Source organism: Hyperoodon ampullatus, assembly GCF_949752795.1.
Source record: "Hyperoodon ampullatus genome assembly, chromosome: 4".
Taxonomy (NCBI): Eukaryota; Metazoa; Chordata; class Mammalia; order Artiodactyla; family Ziphiidae; genus Hyperoodon; species Hyperoodon ampullatus.
The window spans coordinates 39,083,854-39,097,750 of record NC_136917.1 but is presented as its reverse complement, the minus strand read 5'-3'; the positions used below and the strand labels follow the sequence as shown (position 1 = coordinate 39,097,750).

General features: G+C 53.2%; 1 protein-coding gene across 2 annotated transcripts in view; it reads right to left on the bottom strand.

The window, feature by feature from the left end:
* The window catches only part of BRD4 (bromodomain containing 4), a gene marked incomplete at both ends in the record, with an annotated part of 33,653 nt that overhangs the window by 13,545 nt on the left and 6,211 nt on the right, over nt 1-13,897 (bottom strand). For both annotated transcript variants that reach the window (XM_079703211.1, XM_079703212.1), the window contains 7 exons: nt 1,441-1,551; nt 2,661-2,956; nt 3,299-3,498; nt 4,243-4,452; nt 10,690-10,818; nt 11,705-12,070; nt 12,750-13,039. In XM_079703211.1, coding sequence (XP_079559337.1) covers nt 1,441-1,551; nt 2,661-2,956; nt 3,299-3,498; nt 4,243-4,452; nt 10,690-10,818; nt 11,705-12,070; nt 12,750-13,039 — 1,602 coding nt within the window. The remainder of the gene's footprint in view (nt 1-1,440; nt 1,552-2,660; nt 2,957-3,298; nt 3,499-4,242; nt 4,453-10,689; nt 10,819-11,704; nt 12,071-12,749; nt 13,040-13,897) is intronic.

Sequence of the window (13,897 nt, the reverse complement as noted above, 5' to 3'; positions counted from 1 at the left end):
GCAAGCACCAGATGTGGCGCCCCCTGCTGGTAGACAGATTTTAAAAAGCAATGGAAGGGGGAGCTGAGTAGGAAGAAAAAAGGGTAAAGGATGGAGAAAGAGGCAGCCAGCAAACTACTCACAGCAATCTTTGCATACAATAGGAGCTCAATAAATACAGAATATACTTAATGACTTTCATGTCACTTTGGCCCACTGATAATGAGGTAGTCCAGAGCCCTCCTCCGACACTTGGGAAACCTGGTGTCCTTACTGTAAAAGGGAAGAGGAGCAGTGACAAGACCCAGAGGCCCCCTTGTCCCCAGCTTCCCTGGACAGAGGCAGGCTGAGCCCACAGGAGGACCTGTGGACCCACACACCTCAGAGCTGCTTCACTCTTTCCAACTGCTGCAAATGATCCTCAAACTTCCTTGGCACCCCCAGGTCACATTATTTATGTGAACAAAGTGGAGCTTATCGTTTATTTCCAGTTAGAATAAAATATCAGGGATAAAATAGGTACATGAAAGAATATGCCAGGAGTCTCCGTTGCCCAAACACACGTTTCCCACTGTGGATGTGCACATTGCAGCCTGCCTGGAGGGGCACACCCAGGGTCCCAGGGCAGGCTCACGGGTGGTCCACAGACTGTCTGCTCAGCTGATAGAGTTAGACCTGCCCAGGGACAACTCTGCTCACCCAGACAGAGAAGGCCAGCTCCACCTCACAGAACAGGCTAGTCACCAGGCTTCTTCCCTAGCCTCTCCTCTGGGCCAGTCTGAGCATCTGCTCCCCTGAGAATAACCAGGAGGGCTTGTATCTGGAGGAAAGGTCCCCTTCTCCCCACCACCGGCACAGCTCTCAGCATCTCCACCTGCCCCCACCTCCCGTGTCAAAGCTGCTGCTCAGGCGCACCAGTGGATACAAATGCACGCCCATGGAGCATGGAGAGAAGGAACTGTTAGAGGTACAGGACACGCATGTTCAAGTGCGTGCGGTTAGGAGCAGCCAATGCAGCAGTGAGCACACTATGGGGAGGATGGCAGTGTCCTAAGCCCCAGGAACAGCAGGGCCAAAAGCAGGCTGCTCCACACCTGCCAAAGCACATCACCTGAAAGGGCTGTGTTGCATGCAACTGTGACACACGGAAGACTGTGAGGCTGGGCAGGGTCACGCTAAGATGAATTCCATCATCTGCCCCCACCCCTTCTTTCCCAGGTCTCTGCAGTGTCAATACCCCTGGCTACCTGTCTCCCCTGCCCCAGCCCAGGTCGAGGGTAGAGTGGGGGCAGGTGCAGGGCTACCCCTGCCCCCAGTTAGAGATTAACACGGTGACCAGGTAGATGGACAGATGGGAGGGCCCAGCAAGTTCTTATGACTGCCATCTCTGGTCTCTGGTAGCCTGGACACAGGATGGAGCACAGGCAGGATTCCGACAAGACTCTAAGTTAGACACCTAACCTGTTTCAGAGTCTTCGCTGTCAGAGGAGCTGGACTCGCTGGTGCTCTCCGACTCTGAGGATGAGAAGCCCTTCATCTTGGAGGAGCCAGCAATCACATCAACTTTCTCAGCTGCAATAAAGCAACAGGGACAGAATCAGGCACGGCCCTGAGTCCCACAAGCCAGAAGGCTGCTCCTAATGGCCGGCTGCAATCCTTCCGAACCTCGGCCAGACCCACATTTCCCAATGGTAAGCAGCTAGCCTACCATGCATGCCAACCGAACACTTGGCTTACAATGGACTTTCAAGGTCCCTCCAATCTCTCAAAATACCCTTTTACAGGGTTCATCAAGGATTAAGAGACCAGGGCAGGAGGGAATTCTCTAACACAAGGGACTAGTGGGATTATGCTCCCTCAGCTACTTTTCTGACAGTGGGTAAAGAGGACCTAAAGGGGACATGACAGTCAAAGACAAAACAAGACAAGGAAAGAGCCCCAAGGGATCTCCCAGCACCTCAGTGTGCAGACTGAGGCGAGTGTCACTGTGTGGCACCTTGGGCGGAGGAAGGGGTGTGTGTGTGTGCCAAGGACCCCAGGAGTCAGTCCGGGCTGGAATGAAGGCTGTGTGCAAAGCCCTTATGTGGATCCTAAGTCCTACTGGTTCTAATGCAAAAGCTGTGAGCCAAGACAAGGCACTGGTAACACAAAAGAGCTGCTTGGAAGACCTGGGGGGTGGGGAAGGGGGGGTGTCACACCAAGCTAGAGAAGACAGCAAGCAGGCACAGTGCCAACTTAATGCCTTTCCTCCTAGCCACACCCCCCATGCCCAGAGACCCCAAAGACGTAGGGGGGTGGCTTCTGGGGAAGACTCAGAGGCAGGAAGCTAAGGACGAAAGCTGCTGCTGCTCAGAGCAAGGCTTAGGACACCTAGGTGCAGGTGGACCGCAGATGGCCAACAGCCAGAGAGATCAACAAAGGCACCAATAAGCCTAAGGCTGAGTCTGATGTCACAACCCTTCAGAGGTTTCTATGTCAAGAACGCAGATTTTATAATCGGAAAGCAAGCAAGCCTGCAGAGAACGAGGGCCGAGACTGGAAGGCAAAGTTACCTGAAGGTGCCAACAGGGGCCTCACTACTAGAGGTGCAAGGGTAGCAGCCTGGCCCATCTACCCAGCCCTCTCCCTCACCCAGGACTGGCAACACGCACCCCCCACCGCCCCAGGGTGCCCAAGGGCACCTTGAGGTTTCCTTTTCTTCCGCAAACAGGAGGTGACATAGCGCTCCAGTTCACGCAGGGTGGATGGCTTCAGGGTCTCGAAGTCAATCTCGATCTCGTCGGGGTTGGAGTTCTTGAGTGAGGGCTCCCGCGACTGAATGATGTGCACCACGCGGCCCAGCTTCTCACCAGGAAGCTTGTTGATGTCCAGGCTAAGCTGCCGCTTCTCTTCATACGACATGGGCTTGCACTTGTCTTCTTCCTCCGACTCATATGTGGGAGGGGGCTTGCTCTTCATGGGTGCTGGCTCCTTCTTGCTACGAAGGGGTGATGCAGACACCATTAAGAATGGGTCCCTGGGGGAAGGCGGGCACATATCCCCCCATTTAGGGCTTGGAGAGAGACCACCCCCACCCAGTGGTCTTCACAGGAAACAGGAGGCACTGGCAGCGCCTTCCTGGGAGCACATGGCTGCAGTTGAGACCACAAGTGGTGAGCTGGGGGGCTGCTGTGGTTTGTCTTGCCGCCTGCACCATGCTACCTGCTATCCTCTCTCCCTCAAAGGCCCATTCCAGAAAAAAGAGCAGAGAGGCAGCCTCCCTCCCCACTGTCCCCATCTGGACTAGGGGCACTGGTGGGGGTAGGGGTGACCCACAGACCTTGTGTTGTTGTTACTGGTATTATTTTTCTTGGTCTTTTTGGGAGGAAGTTCCTTGGCTTTGCTTTTCTTATTCTCCTCCACTTCCTCTTTCTTTTTGTGCTTTTCTTTTTTCTTCTCCTTTTTGTCTTTCTCCTTTTTCTTTGGTTTGTTCTGCTGGGGCTGTGAAAGGGCTGCAAGCTGCTCGTGCACGGCTTTGAGCTGTGGAGCAGACAAACAAGACACATACTCCCGTCACCCTGGTCTCTGGCCCTCAGCTCCACGACCTGCTGTCTCACTAGATATCCAAAGTGCCCATGCCCACCCAGACCCTGAACTCACAGGGTGGCCCAGTGTCCCCCTTGTCAGAGGAGCCACTCAAGCCCCATGACCATGCTGGTTCCAAGAAGAGGGTCCCTAAAGAGGCTGGGCAAAAGTGCATAGACAGGGACTTCCCTGGTGGTCCAGTGGTTAAGACTCTGCGCTCCCATTGCAAGGGGCCCAGGTTCATTCCCTGGTCAGGGAACTAGAGCCCGCACGCGGCAACTAAAAGAGCCCACATGCCGCAACAAAGAACCCGCACTCGGCAACTAGACCCAGCGTAGCCAAATAAATAAATATTAAAAAAAAAAAAAAAAGGAGTGCATAGACACATGTGGGCACTAAAGGCCTAATGGCCAGCTTGTAGAGAGAGGAGCATCCAGGAAGCCCCAGGAGAGACGTACATGCTGGCTCGGCCTCCTCCTTCCAGATACCAGAAGGATACAAAAGCCTCACCTCTGCCCAGGGAACGGCCACGTCACCCCATCTCCATACCCACAGTGTACATTTAAGTATGAACAATATGCACCTGACCTGGCACAAGGGGACCAGTGGGAATTCTGCTCATGCTGGAACTCATGCTGAGGGGGAGGTAGGGGGTGGCGGGGGGTTGTGGTTTGAAAATGGGGCTGCCTGTGTCCTCACCTGCTCCTGGAGCTCAGCCAGTCGTTGGGCTCGCTCCTCCTCGGAGTCATCAGTGGAGCTGTCACTGTCTGAGGAGCTATCGCTGCTGCTGTCACTGGATGAGGGCGGGGCCACAACCTTGGTGGGCGGTGGCACCGCTGGGGAGGACACAGCCACCACAGGCTCCTCGGGTTCATCCGGCATCTTGGCAAAGCGCATCTCGAACACATCCTGGAGGTGAGGGGTAGGGGGAAGCTGTGCCCGTGAGGGCTGCTGGGTGCCCTGGGGGCGCCTGGACTGTGGCCCAGCGTCACACTATCCCTGGCTGCTGGGGGTGACTCAACAGGAAACAAAGAGGGCTGAGTCAATGGTGACCCCCTTCCTTATCACTAAGGTGAGGGGCTGGCAAGGGCCCCCTGATAACTCTTTCAACACTCCTCTTTCAAATCTCACTTTGGGGAGAAAGGTGCTCCCGACATGGCCTGGCACCCACTCCCTGGGAGACACAGCCGAGGTAAGGACAGGTGACTCACATCACAGGAGATAGCCAGCCCAATGAGGACATCAGTCTGGGGATCCTTGACAGACGGCAGGCCCGGACAGGACCCACAGAAAGAGTGCTCTGAGGCTCCCATCAGGTTGATGCTCATTCAGTCAGCACATCTCAAGGGAGCCTTCTGGACGGTGGGCCAGGCACCAGGACACAACAGTGAACAGAACAGGGGTCTTACGGTTCACATTCCCATAGGGAGCGGGTGGGGTCTGCAGTTTTAGAGTTCCAGAGGGAACAAAGGTCCCAAGGTGGAAGTGTGCCCAGCACAGAGCCCACAGCCAGTGAGGAGATCAAGTCCTCGCTGTAGTGGGCACATAACTGAGCAGGGCCATGCCACTGCCTGAGGCATCTCCAGGGTACACCAGAAATGTGAGAAAGGTACAGACGAGATATGGGGCGCTGAGGATAGGCTATGGGAGAGAGCCAGCCTTGTGAGGTGCAAGCAACGTGAGCAGAGACCCTGGGCTGACTGAGCATAGGATCCCACCCCAGGAGCTCCTGAGACCTGGTTTTCCAGTAGGATTTTGAGACCTGCTTTAAGCCTGGAATAAGTCAGTTAACACAGCAACTCACATAACAGAAGGGGGGCCTTCCTCAAGTGTGAATCTATGTTTGAGAGAGCAGCATGGCCCAGAAGGGCTGTGGGGTCGAGCTCCAAGGCTGCTATTTCAAACTTGAGTGTATTTGACAGAGCCCACCCTAGAAGACTCTCTTGATGTCTCTGGAATGCAGCTTCAGGTTTCCCCGCCCCCAGGAAACTGGAAAAGAGTGACCTGGGCAGCAGGGAAGGCAATCCACACAACTGTGGTACTGTCCCCTCCCCTCCAGACTACTCAGGTTCGGCCTCCTCCAAGGCAGGTTCTCTCCTCTCAGCAAGGTGCTGCCTGAACTCTGCTACCTGAGTGGTTTTCAGTTTAAGTACTAGAAAGGCAAAAAATTTCTAATTTAATCAGAAATAAATCATGGAGCAGATCTGAGAGCAAAAGAGAAGACAAACAGGAGGGATGACCAGATACCATTATCACTCAAGCTGCCAGGGAGAGGGGGGGCTTCACACCAGGTGAGCAAGACCCTCTCTGCTCACGGTGCCCTGGATGTGGGCAGGCTCAGGTCCATGACTGACCCACACGAGCATCTGGAAGAGCCAGGCCTGCTCTTAGAGAAATGTGTCTAAGGTGGTAGGGCATCAAGACCCCAAGAAGGGAGAAGGGTGGCAAGCAGGGCCAAGCACTTGGTGCTGCTGGGAGGTGACACTTTACCAAGTGGAAGCTATCTCGTGCCACTGGTCTGTGAACCTAGCCCCCCATGCCAGCTGCCAGACAGCTCTACCCTTACCACAAGGACATCCCTGTTCCTGCCGCACAGGCTGTGACTGTTGTAGAAATGGGGGTGGCACCCGCCCTAAGGCCTCCTTCCCCTCCCCAGCTGCTTCTGGCCCCTGCCCTCTCAAAGCCCCAAGACCAAACAGCAAGGAGCATGAGACAAAAGCCAGGTGGGTTGCCCGCCTCCTGGCTGTGCCCAGCTGAGTGACCCACCATCCTCCCACCTGCACCAGCCCAAGTGGGGGACATACTGGGAAACACACTCGGGCCTGTGTGCCAGTGAGCTAAGGGCTGCTGCAGAAAACCTTCCCAAGTGGCTGAGACTTGCACCTGCTCTGTGGTAAACAAGAATGATGTGCTCCCTGCCCGCAAGGGGTGAACACAAATAGTTATAAAGTGCCCTAAGTGCTAAGGTAGAAACAGCAAGGGGTGGCAAAGAGCCTTTGGGGAACTTGAGACCTAAGAATGAGAGGAGGACAACAGCTGCAGACACCAAGGAGGACGGTACAAAAGAAAGGTCAAAAAGGCATGGGGGCAGACAAGAGGATGGTAAAACCCAATGAGATACACCCAGGGCAAGTATGTCATGAGGGAGGACAGTGACAGGAAGGAGCAGTGAACACCAACAACCAGCACCCACCAGGGGAACAGGGGCTCAGGGCTTCTGCACTAGAGCTGGCAGCGTATTCAGATGAACCCATCTGCTCCTCCTGGTGTGACATTACCTCCGCCCCACTCCAAGAATCTGAGCCAGGTCGCAATTCTCGACATCAGAAAGAACACTGGTTTCAGAGAGTAAGTATCTCCTCTCGCTGGAATGTTGACCAGGGCCATCTACTCTGGGCTACATCAGATTCATGGAGGGAGCTCCCCCCTTCCCCTTTAGTGAAAGAGAGATGCTCAGGTGCTGGGAGGTTGCAGTGTCCGAAGACTCCCAGGCAAACCAGCCTGCAGCTGAGCACAGGTGGAGACCCAAGGAGAAGGTGTTGCCCAGTCGGCCCCTCTTTGGCCATGCCTGGATACTGCTGTGAGGCTTAGCCATACCTGGGCATAACCAGGGCACAGAGGTGGGGAGTAGAATGTAGGCCGTGGAGGCGCATGAGGTGCCAGGTGCTGGAGATGCGGCCGTGACTGAACACTCAGATACACAAACACACTCTCACACACGCTTCAAAAGCTTCCTACCTCTGGGATCTAATGCAGGACCCCAACACACTTTTCTCAGTTTAATATTTTTCCTTGCCGTAAAAACAATTGTGTACCACCATGAATTTGCACTTTCTCTCAAAATAAAACTCTGGTAATCCACACAGGTGCAAAACTTCCTAAATTACTCCTCACTTCACAATAGAACAGAGAGTAGAGGACAGTACCACCAGCGGCTCTGGGCCCACCAGCTAGGCTAGCAGCCCTCAGCTCAAGCCACGCTCAGGATCCCAAGGAAACCCTGAGCCCAGGGGCTCCTGACTATCTATGTGACCACAGCTGCCAGGTGGCAGGATGTGGGTTTTCTAAAGGCCCAGAATTTAGAGGCTGGAAGAGGAAAATAAAGTGGATCCTTTCCCGTAAAACTTTCTGGGTAAATCCCAGTCTTTGGGCACAGCCTAATTAAGAGACAGTAGGTCCCACCACCTCTTACTGAGGCAAACAAGGGCTGGGATTTTGTTACTCCTCCTCCCGAGTGGGCAATCTTGCCACCTAAACTATGCTGATCCTAGAAAGCTTCGAAAGAAAGAAGAAAACACAGCTCAAAATGCTACAAAATACAGGAACTGCCTTCTAGAGGAGAAGTCCACACAGGGGGCCTGCCACGTCAACTGGGCTGAATCAGGCACCCCCACCTGCCTCCTGGCATGTTACTTCCAACAGCATGGAGACCCACCCTACAAGGGACAAAGCAAGCTGGGGGCAGAGGCAGCCCCATGCTGAGTGGCCCACTGCGCACTGCCCCCTCCCCCCACCTGAAGTGAACCCTCCTCAAGGGCAAGGACCTTGTCCCATCCAGCTTGGTATCTGGAGTCAATGTTTAGAAAAGAGGCTGCTTTGTGGCAAACATCTCAGTGCCCTTGCTATGAGCAAATCCCGTGTCTGGGCACGCTCAAGCCACTCCCAGAAGGAAAAAAAAGCAAAAGAAACAAAAAAACCCTTAAAACAGGCACAAAAATTAGGAAGACGAAGAGCTAAATTGTATCAGAGAATATCTTCTTTCTTCTTTTTAAATAAAGTCGCTTAAAATAGTGATCTTTGGTGCTGACAGAGAACTTGTTTTGGTTTAGCTGTTTCCATGAGGGCAAATAAAGGGCATGGGTATTAATCTGGGCAAATGCTATCCAAGTCCCCAGGGAGGAGAAGGAGAGAGAGAATGGGGAAAGGGGGTGGGTGCGCCTCTCTCTCTCTCTCTCTCTCTCTCTCTCTCTCTCTCTCTCTCTCTCTCTCTCTCTGGGCACCACTGCCACCTAGTGGCTACATATGAGAATTGCAGAAAAGTCATAAACCCTGATCAGCTTCAAGAATGGGAAATGCAAAAGTAAATACTGAAAAAGGAAGCTTTGTGAAGAAAGCAGACGACATAGCACTGAATTAAAGAGAGTCCCCCTTCCAAAAACATAAAACAGAACGAAACAAAAAACCTCAGATAAAATAAAACTAATAAACAGCCAGGAGAAATACAAACCTTCAAGTCTGAGTGTGTGTTTAACCATAGCCAGGCTGAGAAAACCATAATTCAAAAAGAGTCATGTACCAAAATGTTCATAGCAGCCCTATTTACAATAGCCCGGAGATGGAAACAACCTAAGTGTCCATCATCGGATGAATGGATAAAGAAGATGTGGCACATATATACAATGGAATATTACTCAGCCATAAAAAGAAACGAAACTGAGCTATTTGTAATGAGGTGGATGGACCTAGAGTCTGTCATACAGAGTGAAGTAAGTCAGAAAGAGAAAGACAAATACTGTATGCTGACACATATATATGGAATTTAAGAAAAAAAAATGTCATGAAGAACATAGGGGTAAGACAGGAATAAAGACACAGACCTACTAGAGAATGGACTTGAGGATATGGGGAGGGGGAAGGGTAAGCTGTGACAAAGCGAAAGAGCGGCATGGACATATATACACTACCAAACATAAGGTAGCTAGCTAGTGGGAAGCAGCCGCATAGCACAGGGAGATCAGCTCGGTGCTTTGTGACCGCCTGGAGGGGTGGGATAGGGAGGGTGGGAGGGAGACGCAAAAGGGAGGGGATATGGGAACATATGTATATGTATAACTGATTAAATTTGTTATAAAGCAGAAAAAAAATAAAATTAAAATTAAAAAAAAAAAAAACCCATAGCCAAGTCCATGTTAGTAAGTTGTTTTTTTTTTAAACACCTAGAGTTTCAGGGCACTAAAGGCTAACCCAGACAGGCTGCACTGAAAGAACAAAGGGGACCATGCCTTGGCTCCAACATGATGACATAGGAGACACTATGCTGGTGAATGCATGACAATGTGTGGAGCTAACAGAACTGGGAGGCAGGTGGGCAAGCAGGGCTCAGGTGACCTCTGATAGACACCAACCCACAGGTCACCAAAGGCCTTTTGCAAGCCTCGCTTCTGGAAGCATTTCACAGATGGCTGAGAAAGCCTGGTTTGAGAAAGCCCCACCCAGATGCCAGGAGAGGGCCTGATGCAGGATGTGCAGACTGGACCTGTACCTTGTGACAGCAGGTGGCCCAGCCCACAGTCTGCTCTGACCCTGAAAGCAGAAGTGCAACCTGGGGCCTTGGTGAGAAGAGGTTGGGAATTTTTATTATGTGTAATTTCAAATAATAATAATAAAAAAAAACCAGATTATAACAGTACTAAATATCGACTTTTTTCTCCATAATTTTTAACTCCTCATCGTTCTACCCAAAGATAGGTCTCTGTTTAAATTTGGGTATATGCTTTTCCTTTCTTTTTTAAATAGAAAAAAGTGGAGTTAGTTCACCTATTTATGCTGTAATCTGCCCCCCTTTCCACCCATGTGTGCACTCCACAGTGTACATCACCCAGAATCAACTTGAAGGGGTCACGAATCCCACCCATTAGTGCATCATGGCCACACAGAACATCTAGAAGCAGCCACCCTGAAGCAGGAAGGCAAACAAAGGCTTTCAAGGCTCTGGTGAAGAAATGCCCACAGTTGGGCAGTTATTTCAGCTCACAACTGTGACAAACTGTCTACCTGGCAAGAGTGTCCCTCGCCGACTTGAGACAGGTCTGTTTTGGAGAAGAGGTTGGGCCATGCACAGGATGCGCACTCTTCCAGCCAAGGGCAACCGAATGCAGGGGGGTGGGGGGCTTTCAGTGGAACACCCCAAAATCCAAAATGCTCAAGACCATAACCAACCACCCTGCTTTAATTATAAGGAAATAATCCTAATGTAAAATTTATGTGTTATCCTGACTTTAGTCCACTCTTTTCCAAAGCAACATGGCATTATACCAAAGCAAGTGACAAAATCTGCCAAGGCCCATAGTGGCCTGGCCCACCCAGGACCCCAGCCAGCCTGCTCCTCTGCAGGATGCCACACCCGGAGCTCCCCCAGAGCCTCACCTGGAGCTTGCGGGCCATGGCCACCACCTCATGGTCAGGAGGGTTGTATTTGTAGCAGTTGGAGAACATCAATCGGACATCGGCACCAAATTCCTGAGCATCACGGTACTCACGGGCCTCTAGTTTAGACTAGAAAGACAGGACGGGTCCTGGTTAGCCATGGCTGCCCCTGCTCCAATGGGGAGGTAGCAGCAAGGAGGGCTGCCTGTAGGAAGGAGCAAGTCAACTTCTCAATGGCTCTGGGTTTAACCCAGATCATAGTGGGGAGAGGTTATCTCCCCAGTTCTCAGCACCAGGTAGACAAGGAGATACTCCAACAGCAAGTCCCAGGGCCAGGAACTGCCCTGCTAGCATCCAAACCCACCCACTGTGCCTGGCTAAAAGGCAAGTGGACAGAGAAGCCACAGAGGTAGTGCTTAAGCCAGAACTGCAAAGGGAGGGCTGGGCCCAGTTCTGACCTGGCCTGTACTTGTCCTTGTGACATCGGACAGGGCACTGGTCAAAAGAAACACAGCAATGTCCCCTGCTCTGCCCATCCCACGTTTGGGCAGGCTTACTCCACTCTCAGAAGGAGAAAAGTGCCAAAAGGCTTAAAATAAACAAAACCAAAAAGGCCTCAAAATACTACAGTGAAAATGCCAGCACTTGTGTGCCTCTTACTAAGAGACACCAAGGCCTTCTCCATGACATAGAGCCTGGCAAAGTCACCGCTCCCCAAACGCTCCAGAAGCATCTACCGTGTGAAGGTATCTATAGGCACTGGGCCTCAGGGCCACAAGAGGGCTCATCCTCAGATGAGGGAAAGGGCAGCATTGCTGTCTGTGACCAAAATGTCCACATGATCTCAGATGATGTCCCCATAATCTCCAGCAGGGGGCACTGGGCTTCCCTGGGCTGGTGAGAAGAGCCTAGACAGCTACTAAGACCGGGCCCTCCTCTTGGACAGGCCTCAGAGGTGCTGGCCTTCCTTGTCCCAGGGAGCCCGTTCCCCAGCTCCAGGGGCACACCCACTAACCTTAATTGTGCTCATGTCCATGGGGTGCTTGATGATGTCACAGTAGTCATGCAGGCCCAGCGCCTCCACATCCACGGGCTTGTAGAAAGGCCAGGCGTAAGCTGCGTGCTTCTTGGCAAACATCTCCTTGAGAATGCCACTACAGCACTTGAGCTGCTCCGAGACCTTGCTGCTTTTATCTGCCGCTGGGTGCTGCTGCGAGTCGGGCACATCCTTCTTCGGGGGCTTAACAGGCCGGCTGCTCTCCCGCCGGGGGCCCACCAGCTTGGTGGTCTTGGGCTCCGGGGGCAGTGAGGGTGGCTCGTGAATGGGGTCGATGGTGGTGGGGGTGGTGGTGTCCGCTTTCCTCTTAACCCCCTTCTTTGTCTGCCGAGAGCACAGGCGCGATAGGCACGGTCAGAGGCAGCGGCCGGCACAGCGGGCCCTCAGGGTCACTCCTGAAGCCAGGTCCTTTCTAGGGTCTCAACACTCACAGGGAACAGGGCCCAAAGGTAAATTCCACAGGTGAAGGACTGAAAACAGGGAAACCCTGTCCCACCACTCTGTTCTGCAGCTGGGACAGGACCCTGCCAGTGGCAGGAGAAAGCACACAACTAAGTGTGGGATCTGCTCACCAGAGGCCAAAGAGACTTCTGAAAGCAGTTTCCTACATGCCAGGGACCTCTCCCAGAGCCAACCTCTGTCACTCTGGCCACCCATGGGAGGCACATTTCAGAGACTATTTAGACAGCATCTGCAAATATGCAGTCTAAATTAGAAACAGGAAGGGGGGCAGCAACCCCCTGGGAGGTGTTACTCAATTACTCGATCTGTGGGTCAGCAAGACAGCAGCTTTCAGGCTGTGCTGATTTAAACACAGCTTGATCCCCCCAGGTCCTAAATTCCCACAAGTGCCCTGGGAGCCAGAAGCATCAGCAAGGATAGGTGACTGTCTTCTGTAAGCCTCACTACAATGGAGTGGAAGGGGAAGCAAGGGTCATCTAGCTGAGGTGACCGGAGCCAGCCAGTGGTCAGGCTGGGCCACACACACGCACAGGACGCTCACCTTCACAGGCTGTGGGGTGGCCGCGATGATGGGCGGGTGGCTCTGCACAGGCTGGGGGGCTGGTGCGGGCGGGGGCAGTGGCTGGGGGGGCACCGGCGGGGGCGTCTGCAGTGGCTGGGGAGGCACCACTGTCATGACAGGGGTCTGGACGATGAGGTCTGGGGTGACAGCGGGGAAGGGGTGAGGTGTGGCCTGCACGGGTGGAGGATTCTGCTGAGGGGTCTGGGTCTGCGGAGGAGTCGATGCTTGCGTTGTGTTTGGTACCGTAGAGACGCCAGGTTTTGCTGTCCCTACCAATCATAAAAGGGACAGGTGGTTAGATGCCATGCCTGCACGCCGGCTGACCTTGTGGGGACACTGCCACACGTGGCAAGCACATATCGGTGTGGGCATGGCACACAGTGTCTCTGTAACTATTTGTCTAAGAGACAGAACAGCCTAAATACCTTGGACCTCAGCCAAATCTCTCCACCTGTCCCAGGGGGCTCTGAGAGCAGTGGCACACCACATTCCACACTTCCTGGGGTGTCCTGGCTCCAAGTCCTGACTTGGGGACTCGGGCACAGAGACCCCTTCACGAGCATGAAGGCTTGAGCCAAAGGAACAGGAAACACACGGTGAGAGTTAGCACCAGGACAGTGACAGCAAAAAAAAAAATGCTCCTTGGTGCTTTCAGGCAGAGCTGTCCTCATTCCCAGAAACACTGCCTTCTGAGTAAGCATTTCTGGCAGGGGGCCGGAATCGGCAGCCCTGGCCAAGGTTTCTGGAAATTGGCTACCCCCACCTCTCTGAATCACAGGGGGAGGCTGGACGGCTGCTGTCCTTCATGACCGGCTCAGACTGCCTCCCTGCAGTTGTGTGGGTGAGTCGAAACACAGGAGGCCCTACATCCACCCCATGTAAAGACCAAACCCCTTGTCCCAGGCAGGGAGGATGGGGGTCCTTGGTCGTAAGGATACTGGACGCCTCTGGGCAGGTTCCATGGCTAAGGGGTGACCCTCAAGACCAGCTCTCCTTGGCTACCCCTCAGCACTGCAGGGGATCTAGCCAACCCCCTCTGCTCCCATGAAGCCACTACTTCCACGCGGGATAGGAAGTCACGTGAAAGCCCACTCCTTAGAGAAGCAAACAACTCAGCACAGGCTACC